Below are 21,257 nucleotides of genomic sequence, written 5' to 3' on the forward strand. Positions count from 1 at the left end.
AAATGACTCCAAGTAAGACACGTGAACATTTAAAATGATAGATTTTTACATAAAGGTAAAAGTTATAGTTAAGAAATGTGTAAGACTTAAGATGACTAAATTATAATTACAAGTGAAATAGTATAGATTTAACATTATGCTTAGAATTAAGGTTAGTGATAGATTAAGTAATTACGTTAGGATTAGTATTCTAGGATTAGCATAAGTATCAATGATATGCTAGAACTAGATTTCTAGTGTTAGGATAAAAGGTTTCGTTAGTTTAGGGTTAAGATTTAATAAGGATTCATATTTTATTTTTATTTAGGCTTAGGGTGTAATTAGGGTTATATGATAAATTCTCAAGTTAGGGTTATAAGTAAAGTATAATTAGGGTTTTAATACTTGTATAAAAAGGGCTTAGGGTTAGGGATTATTACATAAGGTGATGCAAAATTGGTTCTTGCGGCGGTATTGAACTATAAGGGATTACGGATTGTAATTAGGTTGTAATCACTAGATCCTAAAAATATTGAACTTTCTATTTGGTGGACATAGCCTAGGGTTTGGGTGAACCACGTTAAATCATGGCATTTTGTGTTCTTTTCTGTGTGATCTATTATTTTTTGATATTGGTTATATTTGCATGTAATTGTTATTTATGTCTGTGGTTTAATCCTAACAAGTGGTATTAGAGCGAGGTTGTTTTTCAGTTGTTTTTCGTAAGAAAATCTCATGGTTGAGTGGGAGCAATGGCAGATGAGGGTAAGCTGAGGGTTGACAGGTTTAATGGACAGAACTTTTAGTTATGAAAAATGCAAATGGAGGACTATCTTTATTTGAAGGATTTATGGAAGTTGTTGGAAGGCAAAATCAAGAATCAGGGATCTATGTCAAATGAAAAATGGGATCTTTTGGACAGAAAGGAACTTGGAAGCATTTGATTATGCCTGGCACCATCGATGGCATTTAATATCACAAAATTAAACACAACAAAAGAGTTGATGAAAACCCTAGCAACATTGTATGAAAAGCCCTCTGCTTCAAACAAGGTATTTCTCATGAAAAGTTTATTTAATATGAAAATGGAAAAAGGTGGATCTATTATAGATCATTTAATTAGTTCAATACTATTACTAGTCAGTTATCTTCTATGGGTATCAATTTTGATGAAGAAATTAGGGCTCTCTTGATTTTGGGTTCTTTGCCTGAAAGATGGAATGGCTTGGTAATGGCTGTGAGTAATTATGTTCTTGTATCTATTACCCTAAAATATAATGATATGATCGATGTTATTTTGAGTGAGGAAACTCATAGGAAATCCTCAGGCGGATCTATATCTGGAAGTTCTTTGAATGCACAAAGTCGAGGCAGAACGACGGAGAGAGGAAGTAATTCTAAAAATCATGGGAAATCAAGAGGAAAGTCAAAGGGGAGGAGGTCCTAATCGAAAGGACCAAATGACTGTTGGTACTATGGGAAACCAGGGCATAAAAAGAAAGATTGTTGGAATCGAAAGAAAAATGAAGGAGATAAACTAGATGGAGACAAGGAGGCAAATGTGGTAAGTAACAAATTCAAAGAGGATGCTTTGCTTCTATCTTTAGAAAGTGTTGATGATTCCTGGGTTTTAGATTTTGCTGCTTCATTTCATGCTACACCTCATAGAGGTTATTTCATTGATTATGTCCAAGAGGATTTTGGGCTTGTTTATTTGGGGGATAATGAACCCTATCAACTTTTTGGAAAGGGAAAAGTTAAGATTAAGTTGCAGCATGGGAATCATTGGCTACTACATGAGGAATAGTTGCTACAGTTGAGCAGGGAGAACAAATAGCTGTTGTAAATTCTGATAGAGCACTATGGCACAATAGACTTGGGCACATGAGTGAGAAAGGTATCAAAGTACTTCATTCAAAGAATGTTTTACTAGGTTTGAAATGTGTTAATATGGATTTTTGTGAAAGTTGTGTGTATGGAAAATAAAAGAGAGTGAGTTTTGTAAAGACTAGGAAGGAAAAGAAAAAGGAGAAATTAGAGCTTGTGCATATTGATGTATGGGAATCAGCTCAGGTATCTTCCCTTGGAGGCTCTCATTATTATGTTACATTTATTGATGATGCAAGTAGAAAGATCTAATAATGGTGGTGAGTATTGCAGTCATGAATTTGAAGATTATTATTCCACTAATGGTATTCGTAGACAAAAAAATTGTTCCAAAGAATCCATAGGAAAATGGAGTAACTGAACATGTGAACAGGACTATAATGGAGCATGCAAGGAGCATGAGGTTGCATGTTGGGTTGCCCTTACACATGTGGGTGGAGGCTGTCAATACTACTATATATTTGATTAATAGAGGTCCCTCTACTCCTTTGGGTTGTGGTATTGCAGAGGAAGCATGGATTGGTAAGAAGGCTTTGGAATTTTGAAAATCATAAAATTGTAAGAAGCAGGGATGTCATATTCAATGAGAAAGTGGTATACAAAGGTCTGTTGTAGCAACATGAGAAGAAAGAAGATGATTATATAGTGTTGGATGATACTCCAAAAGATGATGTTCCAACCATTCCTCATGATGTGCAAGAACCGCAACAACAAATAACACACACATCAATGAATGTTAGACTGTCAACAAGGCAAATTAAACCTCCAAAAAGGTTTTCTCCCTCTTTGTATTCTATTTTACTAATAGATATTGGTGAACTTGAATGTTATGATAAAGTTGTGCAGGTGGATACTAAGATTCAATGGGAGTCTACCATGAAAGATGAAATGGACTCTTTGCTGAAAAATAAGACTTAGAATTTATGCAAGTTGTCTGCAAGTAAAAAGGCTTTAAAAAATAATTGGGTTTATAGATTGAAAGAAGAGGAGGGAGGTAAGAAAAGATTCAAATACAAGTTAGTTGTAAAAGGATTTGCATAGAAAAATGGCATTGATTTTGATGAAATATTTTCTCATGTTGTTAAAATGACTTATATCCATATTGTTTTAAGTATTATGGCTACTAAAGATTTGCATTTGGAGCAGCTTGATGTTAAAACAGTCTTCCTTCATGGTGATTTGGATGAAGAGATATATATGGCTCAATCACAGGGATTTTCAGTCAAGGGTAAAGAGAACTTAGTGTGCAAATTGAAGAAAAATTTATATGGCTTGAAGCAAGCACCTTGGCAATGGTATCTAAAATTTGACAGTTTTATGCATGAGCATGGATACAATAAGTGTCATTCAGATCATTGTGTTTATTTTAAGAGGTTAGATGATGATAGCTACATTATTTTATGTTTATATGTTGATGATATGCTTGTAGTTGGGTCTAACATGGATCAGATTAAGGGGTTGAAATGCCAGTTAGCACATGCATTTTCTATGAAGGATTTGTGGGTAGCAAAACAAATCCTTGGTATGAAGACTTGCAAAGATAGGAAGAATAGGAAATTGACACTATCTCAAGTTGATTATGTTGAGAAGGCGTTGCAAAATTTCTCTATGGAGAATGCTAAAGCTATCAGCACACTTTTACTTGGTCATTTGAAGTTGATTAAGGAGATGTGTCCCAGGACACAAGAAGAGGAGGATAAGATGTCCAAGGTATCATATGCTTCAGCTTTAGGAAGCTTGATGTATGTTACGATATGTACTAGGCCAGATATTGCACATGCAATGGGAGTCGTTAGTAGGTATATGAGTCATCTAGAAATTGAGCATTGGAATGCAGTCAAATGGATTCTTAGATATTTGAGAGGAACATCCAATAAGTGTTTACACTTTGGGGGCTCTACTACAGATTTACAGGGCTATGTTGACTTAGATTTGGTAGGGGATATTGATACCAGGAAAAGTACTACAGGCTATGTCTTTACTGTTGGTGGGGCAACCGTGAGCTGGGTTTCTAAGTTACAGAAGGTTAATGCATTATCCACTACAGAGGCAAAGTATGTTGTTGCTACAGAGGCAGTCAATGAGATGATATGGCTTCAATTCTTCTTGTAAGAATTGGGACATCCTTAGAAGGATAATTATTTGTTTATAGATAGTCAGAGTGTCATTCATCTTGCGAAGAATTCAGCTCTACATTCCAAGACCAAACACATACAATTGCAGTACCATTTCATTCAGTTAGTTTTGGAGGATGGATAGTTAAAGCTGCACAAGATACATACAAATGAAAATCTTGCAGATATGTTTACCAAGGTAGTGACAAGGGAGAAGCCAAATTCCTCTTCAACTTCAGTTGGTTTTCTAGACTAAATAGCAATCAATGAACAACACAGTCCAGGGTGGTTTGATCCAATGGGAGCCCCATGTGGTAGCAGTATTACTATAGGATCAATCTCCAAGTGGGAGATTATTGTTTAGTGTGGAGTCTGATTAGTCCCCAAGTGGGAGATTGTTAGATTGTGGTGACTAATAAGGAAAGTACTGTACATGTTTCATAAATTCTTTGGGCCCTATTTTATGGGGATTTTGGGCCGACATGTAATTATTAATTATAACCCTAAAGAGGTTTAATACTTGTATAAAAAGGGCTTAGGGTTAGGGATTATTATATAAGGTGATGCGAAATTGGTTCTTGCAATGGTATTGAGCTGTAAGGGTTTACAGATTGTAATCAGGTTGTAATCATTGGATCGTAAAAATATTGGACTTGCTATTTGGTGGACGTAGCCTAGGGTTTGAGTGAACCACGTTAAATCTTGGTGTCTTGTGTTCTTTTCTATGTGATCTATTATTTTGTGATATTGGTTATATTTGCATGTAATTGTTATTTCTATCTATGGTTTAATCCTAACAAACATTGACATTCTAGGTTAGCATTTAAGTAGGGGAGATCTTCAGCTCAGGGTTAAGGAACTAAATTAATTTTAAAGTCCAATTATGGTTAGGGTTAGGATTTAAAATTAAGATTATAATTAAAATTAGTATTAGGGTTGTATTAAAGTAATATTTAGGGTAGGATTGTGATTAAGAGTAGGTTAGGATTAGTCATGTATCATTAGAGAATAAAGGAACTAGGGATAGGGATAACTTAGTGGGTCTTAATTAGGGTTACAGTTAGTATTAGGAATTCAGTAAAGTTAGGGTTAGTATTAGGTGAGATCTAAGGCTAAAGATAGGCTATGTACAAAAGTTATTATTTTGGAATAAATCTTGGGGTTACCTCAAGGTTGATATAGGATTAGATTTAGTATTAGGGTATAAATAGGGCCAAAGTAAGGGCTAGCGTTGTAATTAAGGGTTAATATTAGAATCAAGGTTAGTGTTTGTATTCTAAATTACTATTAGTGTGCATGGCTATAAATAGGTTTAGGGATAGAAATAAGTTAAACTTGTAGTTCAAAAAGTTCAGTTATAACTAATGTAGGTTTTGATTATGTTCAAGGTTGAACTTCAACTAAGGTTATGGCTAACATTATGTTTATGCCAAGTTAAGGGTTATAGTGTAATTTTGAGTTTATAGTTAAAGTATTAATGATGGGTTAATATTTAGGATGGAATCCATTTACAATTTAATCAAGGTGATGGTTAGTGTGTATTTAGGGTTAAGTTAGAATTAGGATTTGTGGTATAATTACTTGGTCATTATTAGAAACATACAAATAAAGTTATAGTGTGATCACTATTTTAACTATCATATAACTATAAATTAGCATAATTAACTTTTAAAATTTTGAAAATATAAAGTATAATATTTATATTAATAAAATTAAACATATACATATACATATATATATAAACCCTGTGCTCGACTGAATGACTCTTGTAGACCATTTTTGATCCTCCTCTAGCCCCCTTTGTACAAAGTGGGGGACTAGAAGGGCCCTTCACAAATTTATACACTTGGAGGTACTTGGCTGAGGGGTACTCAATTGAGTACCTCTTGACACATAAGCACCAATTAGCGCTCATGTGGCCTCAACTAAGCTATACTCAACTAAGTATTGCATGACCGGTTATCCCAAAATGTGACAACCATTCATGAATCTACTCAAGATCAGTAAGACAATGACATAGATAAGATGATGTGTATAATGAAACAAAGATGGATAATGTATGATGTCTTTGGCATTGTTGTTAAAGAGGGAGAGATGTGTGTGCAATTACCATTTAATATTAAGAGGGAGAATATGTCCAAGTTACCATCCATCCAATGAAAGAGGGAGAAGCTAAATTACAAAAATAGATGTCAAAGAGGGAGCCAATACAATTGGTGTGTATCATAGAGGAAGAAGTGTAAGAGAATGCATGGTTGAGAATTAGAATGAAACTAAAGATGAGAATCAGAATGAAACTAAGGATATTAATGAAGATCTATATCAAACCAAAAAAGGAGTTGTTAATGATATATCATGAGAGATTATTTTGTATTTGCATGGTAACTAGAGGTGTTTCCATCAATGTCATAGAGGGAGATTATCGGAAAATACAATTGGAACAATTGTTATATTTTCATGGATGTCAAACCTTACTAGTAAGACATTTACTAATAGTGTAGAGTGTCATATTTGTTGAATGATAAAGAAGATTTGAAAAGAGAGATAACTAGATAAACTAGTGAAGTTATCAAGTAAAGAGGAGTAAAAATGTTGAAATTACATCGGGCACTTGATCAGTTAGTCTTTCACAAGATAATGTGTTTTTTAATCATCATATGAAGTAAAAAAAGACAAGAAGTTGAGTAAAATACTAAGCTTGATCGAGTGACAGTTTTACTAGGTAAATGAAGTAGAAGATAAAGGAACTTAAGAGTTAGCCAAGAAGACAATATCAACTGAGTGATAGCTATGGATAAGAAAGATAACGAAGAAAATGAAATATTGACCAAGTTTAGTGAACACCAAGCAAGTCAATGAAAGCCAAGCAAGACACAATAGTAGAGACTGAGCTACATAGTATTGACTGAGCAGAAAAACACAATGATGACCGAGTGTCAACAAAATAACAATTTGTGAAAGAATCAAGTCTTGAGGTCGACATAGTTGAATTTTTTGGATCAGTCAAAATGCGTGGATGATAAGGATTGATGAGTTGGATTATTTAATGCACAAATTGAGTTTGATATGCGATCAAAGGAAAGGATTTAAAGAGAAGTTTCTAAAATTTTGAGAAAGAAGTAGAATGACAAAATGATGGACAAATTCAATGAATCTGATCAAACCCTAACATCTATAGTGATTTTAAGTGGAAAAAGATCAAAGATACATATTTAAGGAGGCACATGGGATGTTTTGTAAGGTTGGTTTTTTGTTGATTGTTGATTTTGTGGAGAGCTTTTGAAGAATAGAGTAGCAAAGAAAAAGTTAGAAGATTGGTGAAGTATGACTGGTTGAAGGGTTGCCATGGAGATCAGAGAAGGAGATTATAATGAAGTATAGGAATCTAAAAATGAGCCAAATGGATATCTGAATTTGCAAAGCGAGTTATATTTTGACAGATCAAACCCAACTATTACTTTCTAATCATTATGGCAATTAAAATCCTTTAATCAAGGTTGACCTAATAGTAATTTGTAAATCCTTTAATCAAGGTGACATTCTAATGGAATGCTTTAAAGACTTCTAACTAGGACACTTCTAATAGGGTGATTAAATCTTTTAATAGGGTCACACCTAACAATGTGTTTTGTAACCTTTAACAAGATTGGCTCTTAACCAATCTCACTTTAAAAGAGTGAAAAGTAATAGCATACTACTTGGTGGTTTTTTCCAAATTAGGTTTCCATGTTAAGACTTGGTATCATATATGTGTGATGCATGTTATTTACTATTGATTAATTTTTGTTAGTCAACATATACAAAACAAAGAACTAAGTTATGAATGAAAAAGTTAAATTGTTAATGAATTGTTATACTGGCCAAGTGGTTTTATGATTATGAATAAGTGATTTGAAGTTATTGAAAGTTGAGTTGGTACATCGAGACCTAAGGATAACTGATTTTGAGGTACAATAGGAGGGATATGAGTAGAAGTAGGAGATGGAGGAGCATAAGGTCCCAATATAGAAGGAAAGTTTGAAGTCTATAGCTTTGATGGATAAGGACTAAGGAAAGATTTGTAATATTTAAAGGGATAGTGAGTAGGGATATCAACATCATTAGAGTGAACAATGTGACCAAGGCCATCAATAGACTTATGAGTAGCTTTTATAGGAGCAATATATTTCGTAGGAGCATTTAAACCTTGAACATAATTTTGAAGTTTTCTCATGGTATTGGGTTTATTGATCATATGCTGGAGAAACTTCATGAGGATTAAGATTCATTTCAAGCTTAGCATGGGTTGATCGGTTCTTTGTATTTGTGGATACATGGAGACTTAGGTGAGGCCAAACTTCTCTTGTGGCAAGAGATAATGTTGTTGAGATGGTTACTCTTTGTGAGATTATAGCAAAAAGCATAAGGAGTATACACCTTGGTTGGACCTAACTTCAATACCTATGAAGAAATTATTCTTTTTTTAGTCATATTGACTTGCATATTCTGTATGAGCATTCACAATCCCCACTCTTGGTCTACTATGTGATTTATCACTCGAGAGGTGTTGTTGATTATTTATTTCAAGTGCTTTGTGTTTCTTTCATATTCATGGATCCTGAGTTGCAATCATATGTTTCTAAAGGAAATCATTATGAGAAATGGATAGCATTATTATCTCCTTAAGGTATATTTTTATTTATGATGATGATCGGAGATAGTAGTAGGCAAGGGGAAATAAACTAGGTATATCTTCTTTGAGAGACCTACATGAATAAATAAAAATTGATATTATCTCCGAGCTCTTGAAGTTGTACAAGTTTGTATGTGGATTTTTATTAGGGTTGTGAAGGAGATTATACTCAACAATGGACATTTAGAGGCATTTGTATAAGGTTGTGTTATAGATTTTCAGTTTGTTGTTTCTCTTCAATATTAGTTATTGTATGATGGGGTTCACTTAGACATTGGATGTGAGTTTCTTTATCGAGTTGCAGTGATCACTAGCTTGTGGTATTGTGTTGTCACTTAGGGCCTATTTGGCTACAGTAATAGGAATACATATTCTGGATTTGCCAACCCAGGAATAGAAAATGAACATATGTATTCCTATTCTCTGTTTGGTACACCCAAATTGAAATTGTCTGGTTGTCATTTGATTGTGACCGTTCAGAACAAAATCCGATCACATTGCAGACCAAGACAGAAAGCCTCTTTTTCGCCTTTTGGCTCGTGTGATTGTAAATGATGTTGTAGTTGCAAATTCATGGCCATAGCCCATTGTAATAGACAAGGTGGACATCATGGGTTTTGGGTTTTTTGTCAATCAAAACAGCTAGTTGTTGGCTGGGCAACATTTCTTGTGGGCACTTTTCACAGGGCAAAGACGAGACGACCATTATCTATAGGTCATGTTGGATGGAGACTTGTGCATCAATGCCCTCTAGTTGCGGTTTACCTCTATTTTCTGCAAGGTCTTCTACAGTGAGAAAGGCTTATTTTAAATGTAAGTGGCATTGTACAGTAGCAATCGGGAGGTAGCAACAGGGAGCTCTATAGGAATCAAAAACATTTCCTTATACGCTACGGTAGCAACTAAACACAAACACATCAAACACAAGTGCCAAAACTTGAGCCGGGAAATAATCGGACCTGACATATCTTTTTTTACTCGTAAAATTTGGAATAGGAATACGCATGCTCTTTTTTACCCAAAATTGGACTATGTATTCCTATTCTTAATTCCAATCTGGCACAACCAAACAAAGGATATAAAATTTTAGGAATGGAGACTGGCACAGTGATTTTGTTTCTTGCAATAGTTCTGATGTAGGAATTCCATATCTTTGTAGATGTTCTTGATAATACACAGTTGCATTTTCTCTTCTTGTGATAGGTAAACTCACTATGCCTTTGATTGTTTAGATTCAACATTACCCTTGGAGTGAAAATTATTGTGTTTGGTCTTCATTGATTGATTTGCACATGTAGCTTGAAGTTGCAGTTTGCAGGTGAGTTATGCTGGTGGCTTGAGTTTGCTGATGTGTACCTTCAAGGTATGGGTGATTGGATGGGTTAGCATTTATTGCAGATGTTATTTTCAGTCACATGGGTTTATTAGTTAGAAGAGAGCAGTTGGTTTGATTGTTGTTTTAGCTGATGTTATATCTTAATTTTTAGACAATTGTGAACACAATGGAGTGGCAGCAACATTCTGTAGCCTTGCTATCGCTAAGGTCTTATGCTTATATTGTTTGGACTACTGTCTGAACACACGGACATATTAGAGATTTGTGTGGTTTCATCGATGGATGTGATGATATATTTTCATTGTTTTAGCTTCTAAGAAATTAAACTCTTGGCAAGCCTTCGACATGTGGGAGAATGTTGAAATTTAAGATCAACCTAAAAGTTCTAACATGCTGAATTATTTAATTAATTAATTTACCCTAAGTTATTAACTCCCTCATTCGCTTTAAGGGACCTCTTGATAAGGTGGCATCTTGCATGGTAAGTGATGTGATGACATATTTCTTGTTTCTAGGAAGCTAGTACCCACTTAGAAGACGCTCAAGTTTTGGGAAAATTAAGTAGAAATTGATTTGGCAATTTTCTATATTTTTAGTTATACTAAAGCAACCAAAAACAAGGGGGGTTAACCCATCACAAAAGCAAGACATGCTAGCAGATTAGTAGACCATTAACAACACATAGTCAGCATAATAGATAAGTTGACAAATAGTACATAGCTTATCAATATAAACAAAGCACAGAGGCTTATGGCCGACTCGGAGAGCTAAACTCAGTGTACAAGAAGGGGATGGTTCGAGTTCTTTCTACGCCTGCAGACAATTATCCAAGCAAGGTACTGGCTAAATAACCAACTCAAACGTATATCATATAGAGGCGATTGGAAAAAATTGTCCACCTTGGTAAGATGCACATTTATTTTGATGTGTAAACATTGTCAATTAGCCAATATTATCTTTAGACTCCCCAATGAAGGAGATTTTATTAGGGTGATTGTCAACAAGGTGATCAGACCATTGTTAAGGGTGAGAGACTATAGTAAGGACCTAGAGGGAGCATAAGTGCCTTCCTTGCCTGAGTGAAAAACATCAACAAAGATCAGGTCCTCAACAAATGTTATGGCATGAGCAGAACTTGGAACAACAAGAAAAGCTTGGCCAAGAACACTAGCAGAGGCATCACCAAGATTTTCAGCAGGAGTTTCTTCATTGTCAGCAGCGTGCGAGTCCTTAAAGGGGGAGTCAGTAGCACAGAATGTCAAATGCTTGTTACCAACAACCTTCCACTGAGAAGTAACATAGATTGTCAAACGCATGTAACCAGCAGCCTTCCACTAAGAAGCGGCAACTTTGCGACGAAGGAGACTGAAATCAGAGGCCATGTGCCCAGTAGAGAAGCAGCGCCAGCAGCGAAAGGAAAGGCCCTCAGATTCTAGCACTCAAGTCCATGGCCTATCTCTAACCGCATGCACCACATCCCTAGGGAGCGGTTGGGACACATCCAGAACCACCAAGGTACAAGCAAAATTAGAATGGCCAAGAGTTGTTGTAGCTTCATTTATCGTCAAAAACTGACCAATGGAGTTCCCAACAACCTCAAAGCAAGACATTTCCTAAAAATGAAGTGGACTATTAGGAATGCAAACCCACACTAAACACAAATTGAGTGGTTTTGGGGGAAGGTTGAATGAAACTATTCAATGTTTGGCAAAAAGGGAATGATTCCCTCAAACGCACTACTTGTTCAAGATCAAATCTCGATTTGCAAAAGAAGAGAAAGGGGCAATAAAAAATCCCTTAGCGTAGGAGTATAGCTCAATATCACCAAAGGATAAAGGTTTCCAAGAGTTGGTAACCCAAAAGTGTATATCCGGAAGTCCCAGAGGCCGACAAATCTACCAAACAGGCCGCGATGCTGGTAGAAGTCAACATTCTCCACCACTTCAAGGCCACAAACAACCACAGGTGAAGCTTTGGGGCAAGAAATGGGGCAAGCTTTCTCCTTTTAAGAGGCAAAAGTGTAAGGTCTTGCAGCATGAGTTTAGCATCTACTACCTGTGACAGAAGATTTTCAAGAGAAGACTCCAACCCAATTATAGCCGTAAGCCAATGGCCACAAACATCAACCTCAAAATTGACAACCACAAAAAGGGGCAGAACACCAAGTAGTGAGACCAGTAGCTCCCAAGAAAGATGAGAGAGTACCTGCAGAGTAGATAGCAGTCAACAAGCATCCAACCCAGGCCCAAACTCGGACCCTGCACTGAGCAGAAACAGGGCACAAAGACCAGGTGCAGACCTTGGGAATGAGCAAGACTGGCCAACAGCAGCAAGAGGGTCATTATGAAAAGCACCTCAGCGAGCAAGTCCCTCAACGGTAATCTGCGAAAGAGAGCTGGAAGGAACAAAAGCCCCAGCCAAAGCACCAAATTGTTGGCCAGCTGCAGTCCCCAACAGAACAGACGACAACCAAGCAGAAACAGAGACGATCCCCCCAGCAACAGACAGAGGGGCATCATTTGCAGCAAGGGAGTTCAAAATTACAGAGCAGGACTGATCGTTATCAAGCACCATCGGAACCTGAGACAGAGAGGCATCATTTGCAGCAAGGGAGTTTGAAATTACAGAGCAGGACTGACAGTTATCAAGCACCATCAGAATCTGATTTTCCATTATAACACTTTTCCAACAATTTTCTATGTTGAGTCTTGGTTTACAATTTCCACCATGTATTGGAGTTATATTTTAGTAATTGCCATAGTAGTATGTGCTTTCATTAGTTTGTTGGAAGCTATTGAAAAAATTATTAGATACAGGATGTGCATACTAATCTAGTTTCTGGGATGTCCTCATTTCCGTTCAGATAGTAGTGGTGGTGTTGTAAACGGCATTTAGTAATTTACCCTAAGTCTCAGAAACTTTCCCCTACCAGACACGTGGGGTTGGGGGGAGTAAGAGTCACCCCCATAGAACAGTGTAGAAAATGCTGTTCCATTATATGTGCATGACATCTAACAAATCTTTAGCAATTACAAAAAATCTAATTAATTTTCCTTGGTATTTAACAAGTTGCGTTATTGGAGACATTTGTTCTAGGATGTTATTTTTTCTTCCCGGCTTGCATGTTCCTATGGAATTCTCCATAAACAAGTACTGTAGTTGTTTCTAGTTGTCTGCTGATAACCTTTCCAACAACACCATGGGATTTTGGCTACATATGTAGATAAATACAGAGTAATCATTGGATAAACTCCACCAATTAACCACGTTCACGTATCCAGAATTATAAAGCATATTGCCAACCAAAGGAAATGGGAGGAAACAATTCATGGCATAGAGGCAAGCATATAGAAGGTTTAGACCAATATAATTTCTAAACCACCAAAGGGTATAAATCAGAACTTGATCTCATTTTAAACAGTTGTGCAGAGGCAGTTAAACTGTGATTGCAGTTCTGCCATACTTTTTGTGTCTGGATGTTAACAGATTTAAAATGTAGACATGAGATGAGCCAAAGGCAGACAAAACTTAGTAGATACCAGAACATTTTTGTAGAAATGAATCTCTTGCATTAGTTTAGAGCTTAGCATTGTTAACAAACTTAAATATTGTTAATTGAGTGCAAGAATATTCTTCGTCTAGAAGATGAGCAATAGAAGACTTTGAATATTATTTCCACATCCACATCTGAGAGAACAGGGTCGAAATTCCAATTTAAGAAAGCCTTGATAAACTGTAATATCATTAGATAATACACTGTTTAACAAAAAGATAGATCAATATTTTTACAATGCAACAACATAAAGATAAATGTTCATCAAATTTTGACTAATATCTCATAAATGCAAAAACATAAGAAACAGTACCAGAGACATAAAATATACACAAGATGGAGCAATAGGATTCTTTTCATTTATTTCTGAATGAAGTGAATCTATACATCAATGAATTGTGGTCGACATTTTCCTTCGACCTGTTGGAGTATCCACTGCTTGGAAGGCCCAAAATAATTTTCCTGGCACAACTCAAAGAATTGGAGCAAAATTATCTACAAATATTACAAGAAACTGCCCTCTCCAAAATTCCTACAAAACTGTCATGATTCATGTATGATATCTTGGGAAATCTTGTCCATTAATCGATTTAGCTTTGAAGTCATTCGAGTATCTTTGCAAAAATAAAACTTAGCATTGTTAACCAACACTCGGATATCATGTTCAAAAGCCTCCACAGACCGATAGTAGTAATTTTCCAATCTCCTCATGATGATATCAAGTGTAAGGGGAAGAGGAATCCTGCAAAGAAACTTCCGTGTTAAGGTATTTCAAGAAGGAATTTTTAAATAATACTTAAAATTGAAATGCAAGGAACATTTCACATTGTCATGTACTATCTCACTTGCACCAGAAACCCACACAACACAACCCTACACATACATTCCATTTATAGCTAATTTTGCAAGAAAATGTCATGTTAAGTAAAAACTATCTGCAATTACTGAACAAGAAGATAACAGCAGAGACCGTTTACACATAAGTTCAGCCTCAAATATGACAACATAACATTCTAAAATTGATTTTTGAAGCATGTGTCTAGAATACAAGAATACACTTCACTAATCTGACTGAGAAAATTGAATTCTTCATATCTTATCACTTCATTTACCAACCTCTTTAAGGGATGGAAAATGTGCAACATTCATTCAATGATGAGAAGGTTGAGAACTTGAGAGAATGGAGGATAAGAAAGGTAGAATTTAGCTTTTTTAAAGTAAGCTTCCACTTTCATAAAACTCCTTAGCTACTAGCACAAGATTTTTAGCCACGATGTCCCAAGGGCCAATACAAACTAAAATAAAATAGAGGGAACCTTCGGTACTAGAGATATATTTCCTTCAAATCAAAAAACAAAAAATTTTATCACTTCTTTTATAAAACCCTTCACTAATTCCACAATATCTTGGCTTTCAATAATATTAGAGATTACATATAAAATGTCACGCAGCAAAACATGGTCTTGCACAATGTTTTTAGATAGAAGATGGATAAAATAACTAACATTATTTATGATGAATTTCTTCTCCGCGGTCTAATAAACATAGATTTGAATTAAAAAAGCCTCTATCAACAATACTTGTTGATGCCAGCTAATGGAAGATATATAAATATGGACATTTTTGATGTAGGATTGTCACAGATGTCACCAAATTACACAAAGAATTAGTAGATTAATAATAACTATAGTGTGGTTGTGATAAAGCACTATAGTGCGCATACATAGATTTTATGAATTTCATACAACTGTATGTTGTTTACTTACCTAAAAAAAATTGAGATCCTAGAAAGTGGGGGCAAAAAGCTCCCAAATATGGAGTGCCTTACATAAAATAGGACTTCTGGTGCCTTGTATACTCTTTTTTTGCCAGTATATGTCCCAACAAAATGTCTTGCATCAATCACCTTCAAATTTCACTATAGATTAATAATAACTATAGTGTGCTTGTGATAGAGCACTATAGCACGCATGCATATAGATTTTACAAATTTCATACTACTGTATGTTGTTTACTTACCTAAAAAAAGTTGAAATCCCCTATTGTGAGGAAAAAAAGCTTCCAAATATGGAGTGCCTTACATAAAATAGGACTTTTGGTGCCTTTATGCTCTCTCTTTTTTCCCCCGGTAAATGTCCCAACAAAATGTCTTGCATCAATCACTTTCAAAGTGACTAAATCTAAAGCTCCTAATACCATGCAAGACTCAATAATGGACGTGAGCCTCCAAGATACCTAGAAAATCTAATATCGACCTTCCACAAGAGAGGCTAGAGGATAAATTTATTCATGATATAGATGCAATGACGATATTTATGATACCACTGATATAAAATGGTTGCAAATAGGTCAAGGATACATACACTTGAGAGGCTTTGGTCATATAGGCGAAGTGATGAGATAGGACAACATATGATTATGAAAACGTCTCAATCATATGACATGGGATATAAATAAGTATCTTATGTGTACCATAAGTAAATTTAAATAAATTCATGTAAGTAGGACCTAGGTGTTGGAGTTTGTAGCTGCAATAGAGATATTTATCTCTGGGCGTTATTTAGGTTATTATTACCTTCAGCTGAAAAGGTCGTTCATGATAATTGTAATATTAAATATAAAGACAGGTGTCATTCAACATGTGTTAAGGCATGAAAATATGAAGAGTTGTATTTGTTAATAAAGAGTTATGTTTTGGAAATTGAATAGACCTTCAGTTGAAATATGAAGAGTCTCTCTTGATGTTATATATATCACATCAAGCAAAAGACAATGTACACTTGAATTTTTAATATCAATAAAAGAGATCTTTTGTTGTGTGGCTGGCTTTTTCCCTTCATTCTAGAAGGGTTTTCCCAGGATATTTTGTGTGTCACTAGTATCTATTTTTGGCTTTTCATTATTGTTGTTTATTATTGATTTCTGGGCTAAGTCCAACATCGTATCAAAGCCTAGTTATTGGTAATAGAAATTTAGCATTACAAGTTATGCTAGATTCATGCAATACTTTTAAGAAGGTTCTTTATTTGCTAAGCAAATCTTTTCTTGGTATATTGAAATATTTGTATCAATTTGGATCTTCGGTTATTTTATTTTTGCTCATTATTGTATTTTTGTATGAAGATGAGGCAATGTGTTATCTACTTAGAATCTTCTGCAGTTATTTTGTTTTCCTGCTGGTGTTCTACAAGATCAGGCTTCATGCTCAATAGCCTTTGTTCTATCATATATCTTCCTTTTCACTGTGTTATTGTATTTGCTCCTCATATTTATCGATCTGTAGGTTCTTTCATCTGGCACATCTTAATATTTTTTTTTGCTCTTCCGTTTGCCTTGGTGTCATGGATATTTTTTCCTTATGACTCAGTTGTTGTTTCTTTACCTGTTCAAGTGCTTTGCGATGCCGTTACTCTTTCTTCAGTTGAAAGCTCCTTATATGTAAATGCTTCAAGTATTTATGTGCTGTGTTATTTAGTGGCTTTGTATCTTTATGCAAGTGTCATTTTCTTTCATTTAATTGCTATATGTTGCATTAATTAATTTTTACGGTTGCTGTGTGTGATGCTGGCTATATTATAGTTGCCGTGTTTGACTGTTATCGAATATTAGTTCATTTTATTTTTTTCAATTGGTAATCTTTCTAGCTGCTTCATCTATCAAGTGCTGCGTTCTCGGGTGTCAGTTCTTTCATCAAGAACTGAGTGTTTGCTATTTTATCACATAAAGAGCTGCTTAGTTGAGCTTCTGTGATGAGCAGCTTAATATCATCTTTTACATTCTGCTAGTATTTCAGGGATATTGTTGGTTGTTAAACAGACAATCAATCTCAATATCACTTCAAGTTGTTTCTTCATGAGGCTTTCATCTCTGCTATTGGTGTTCTTTAGGGGAAGCATGGTGGCCTATGCTGTCGTGATGAGTATCAACTATCAGCATGTTTGAGGAACCATTCAATAGTTGATGCTCCTTAACTTCTGTGATGTTTGCATGCCTTCTGCATCGGTCACCACCCAGGTTTCACTTTCGTCGCTTTCTCCTAACGTTTTAGTATAATTTCATGCATCCGTTGTTTGGTTGGAGCTTGTGTTCGTATTGTCTATGTCAGTTTTGTTTTCATCGTAAAATCATGTCCAGCTGTAATCTTAATTCTCTAAATGGTGGAATTGTTCGTTGGTTCATTTTGGAATATTTTTATCAATAAAAGAATGTTTATTCTGTAGACGGCAGACTGTTCGATTCATTTTGTTTTCCACTGCTCACAATTATTCTCCCCCACCAGTTCTCACCGGGATGAAGGTGTAAAGTAACTGCTGTGATAGATTCTTCATTCTCTAAGAAGCCTTGGAGACCCATTGCTCTTCTGTTCATTAATTATAATAAACTAGCAATGGTAGAATTCAAGCAGTTTGTGAGGAGCAGTTTTTTTTCCATGGAGTTGTGTCTTGTCCATTCATTTCTTCCTACTGCAAATTGATTTCGGAGTACTTCATTGGAGCAAAATAATTATATTTCTTACCTTTGGTTATTAGCCTTGTATTGTCTTCGCATGTTATATCCTCTCACATTTTGGATTCGCCTGTTATGCATTGGTAGCTCTGTTGATAATATCAGGAAGCAGTTCTATCTCTTCATATTTTCTGTAGTAATTGAATTCTGAAAACTAATCTTAAGTGTTATTGTAAGCTACCAATAGCTTAGTTTTCTGAGAATTGACTGTCTATATGTGTGTTGGAGAGCTGTGTGTATGCATGTCAAAAGCTGTCTGTGTTGCGTGTACCAAGATTTGATGTTATTGTCTATATTCAAATAAGGCTCTGATTAAATGTGTACTTGATCAGTATATCCCTGTTAGTCATACCCATTGTGAGAAATATTTGTTATATTTCAGCATACTGTGAGAAAAAGGCTTATTAATTGACTGTTGAGAGTCATCATTTATAAGCATTAAGATCACATTTTACCTAAAAGATTTGTAGGAGAATCATCTTGTAAACTGAAGTTGTTAATGTTCATCACAAATGGCTTGAGATAAGTATTCTATTTTGTTATTTAACTAGAAATGGTGTAGGCTTTAGCATTAATCTCTATGTTAATCTCTCTTGTTAATTCTTTTTTTATCAGGATGCAACAAGATATACTGAGATGAGGATGTTGCCTTGATCATACATGTTCAGGGGGAGATGGTCAGCTCCAAAGGGAGGTTACATTAAGTATCATGGTGTATATAATTATCTTGGTTGAGAGGGAGCCACTATGGACAAAGCACAGAGGCTTACGGCCGACTCGGAGAGCCAAACTCACAGTACAAGAAAGGGATGGTTCGAGTTCTTTCTACACCTGCAGACAATTATCCAAGCAAGGTAGTCGCTAAATAGCCAACTCAAACGTATATCATATAGAGGCGATTGGAAAAAATTGCCCACCTTGGTAAGATGTGCATTTTAGTTTGATGTGCAAACGTTGTCATTTAGTCAATATTATCTTTAGGCTCCCCAATGAAGGAGATTTTATTAGGGTGATTGTCAACAAGGTGATCAGACCGTTGTGAAGGGTTAAAGTCTATAGTAAGGACCATGTTGCAATGCAACAGTGGTAGAGGGAGCATAAGTGCCTTCCTTGCCTGAGTGAAAAACATCAACAAAGATCAGGTCAACCTTCTCTTATATGATGTTAACATGTTGATGCTGTAGGTTTTGGGGCTCTTGATGGAAACACGTCTTAGCTATGATTGCATTTCTTGCTGATTATGAGTTATTATTCATGATAGTTATAAGGTCAACCTGAAAACTCTCACTCTGGGAGTGAACATCATGTTGAGAGAGTCCATGATGACATCACGTTGAGAGATTCTATAATGGGAGTTGGAAGTCATGTTGAAAGAGTCCATAATTGTATCACATTGAGAGAATCCGTGATCAAACACTGGTTGTAAACCTTACTACATTGTCATGTTGAGAGATTCCATTTCAACAACACATTGAGAGAATTCATGATGATAGTTGCTTGTGCTTTTTTCATGTTCAGTGATTCCATGATTATGAGTAATTGTTACAGGTTTATCATGTTGAGCGATTCCATGATTAATTAACAAATTGATTTCTTAGTGTCATGTTGAGAGATTCAATGAAAATATCACATTGAGAGAGTCCATGATGAATGTTGCTTGTGTTTCTTGCAGGTTTTCCATGTTGAGTGATTGCATGAATTTTTGTGATTAGATTTTATCAGTAACATTTTGATTGCAGTCTTGTGTGATTGTTCAACTAAAGATCTCTCTTTCGCTAAGAGAGAATGTTGGAGTTTGTAACTGCAATAGAGATTTTTATCTCTAGGTGTTATTACCGTTATGGTTACCGTCAGCTGAAAAGGTCGTTTATGATAATTGAAATATTAAATATAAAGACATGTGTCATTCAACATGCATTAAGGCATGAAAATATGAAGAGTTGTATTTGTAAATAAAGAGTTATGATTTTGGAAATTAAAGAGACCTTCAATTGAAATATGAAGAGTCTCTCTTGATATTACATATATGGCATCAAGCAGAAGACATTGCACACTAAAAATTTTATTATCAAAAAAGGATATCTTTTGTTGTGTGGCTGAATTTTTCCCTTCATTCTAGAAGGGTTCTCTCAGGATATTTTGAGTGTCGCCTGTATCTATTTTTGGCTTTCCATTATCACTCTCTATCATTGATTTCTAGGCTAATTCCAACACTAGGTAGTGAGGAAGACTTGTAAAACACCAAATCTCCACTAATAATTAATTCCCAAATCCCCATTGCCTAATTTACTAGTCATTTATAGTCTCATCATAAGTTAATGCAATAATTTCCAAGTGGAACATGTCATACATGCCTTGACTAGCCACTAGTGCCATGATGGTAGACCTCCTAAATAGTAAACAAATCAATGATTTTACTAGCTTCATTAAATATGTATAATACGGACATTTATCACGCCTTCAATGATATCAACTATTTGTTATATTCATCAAAAATTAAGGATTGGGCACTAATTTTTTGGGTTATTTTAATCCATTGTAAATTTTAGCACCTTCGATAAATTAGTTGGTATGAGTTCTCAAATGAAATATACCTATTAGAGGGTAAGGCTAGAAAATATACACTTTATATTTTGAACCCATCAGATGAATGAAAATATTGAAGTCAAAATTTCAACATAGAAAAATCTCCAGATCAGTTCAAGCTAATGAATTTTTTTCTATGATTGCAACATAGAATGTTTCCTTCTTGAAAAACACATTTTACTCAACACCCTGCATCAAATAGACATTGAATCATAGAAGAGTTTATTTTCTCTCCTTCCCTAACCCCGTATACAATCAGACAAAGCAAATACAAAAATATGAGGGTAGATCCATGCCAACTTTGGAGATTCTTGATGCTAGACAAGACCATCAAATGCATCTTCACATCCATGTCATAGGCTATTCTTGAATCCTTATTTATTACACTCCATTCAAGGATATTGGAGAAGCAAGAGAATAATTATCCAGATACATTTCCACATTCTTTCTTGTGCACCAACCATAGTAGAGTTTCCATTATACAAGCAAGCACAAAACAAATCCTGACATATAACATCTAAATTTTCAGCTTGTCATCTGATCTATTACACATTAAATGGAACTCAGTCACTTGACTTGATACTAATTTTGGTTGAGTGATTTCATGCCACTGTTTTGGGAGCA

General features: G+C 35.2%; 1 protein-coding gene across 1 annotated transcript in view; it reads right to left on the reverse strand.

The window, feature by feature from the left end:
* Nucleotides 1-13,878: 13,878 nt before the first annotated feature.
* Nucleotides 13,879-21,257, reverse strand: part of LOC149561636 (WD40/YVTN repeat and Bromo-WDR9-I-like domain-containing protein) — a 129,694-nt gene continuing 122,315 nt past the window's right edge. Inside the window, exon 25 of the mRNA XM_089825218.1 lies at nt 13,879-14,283. Coding sequence (XP_089681344.1) covers nt 14,085-14,283 — 199 coding nt within the window. The 3' untranslated portion in view covers nt 13,879-14,084. The remainder of the gene's footprint in view (nt 14,284-21,257) is intronic.

This window comes from Cupressus sempervirens, chromosome 4 (genome assembly GCF_028749045.1).
Source record: "Cupressus sempervirens isolate cs-2001-9-10 chromosome 4, ASM2874904v1, whole genome shotgun sequence".
NCBI classification, from domain to species: Eukaryota; Viridiplantae; Streptophyta; class Pinopsida; order Cupressales; family Cupressaceae; genus Cupressus; species Cupressus sempervirens.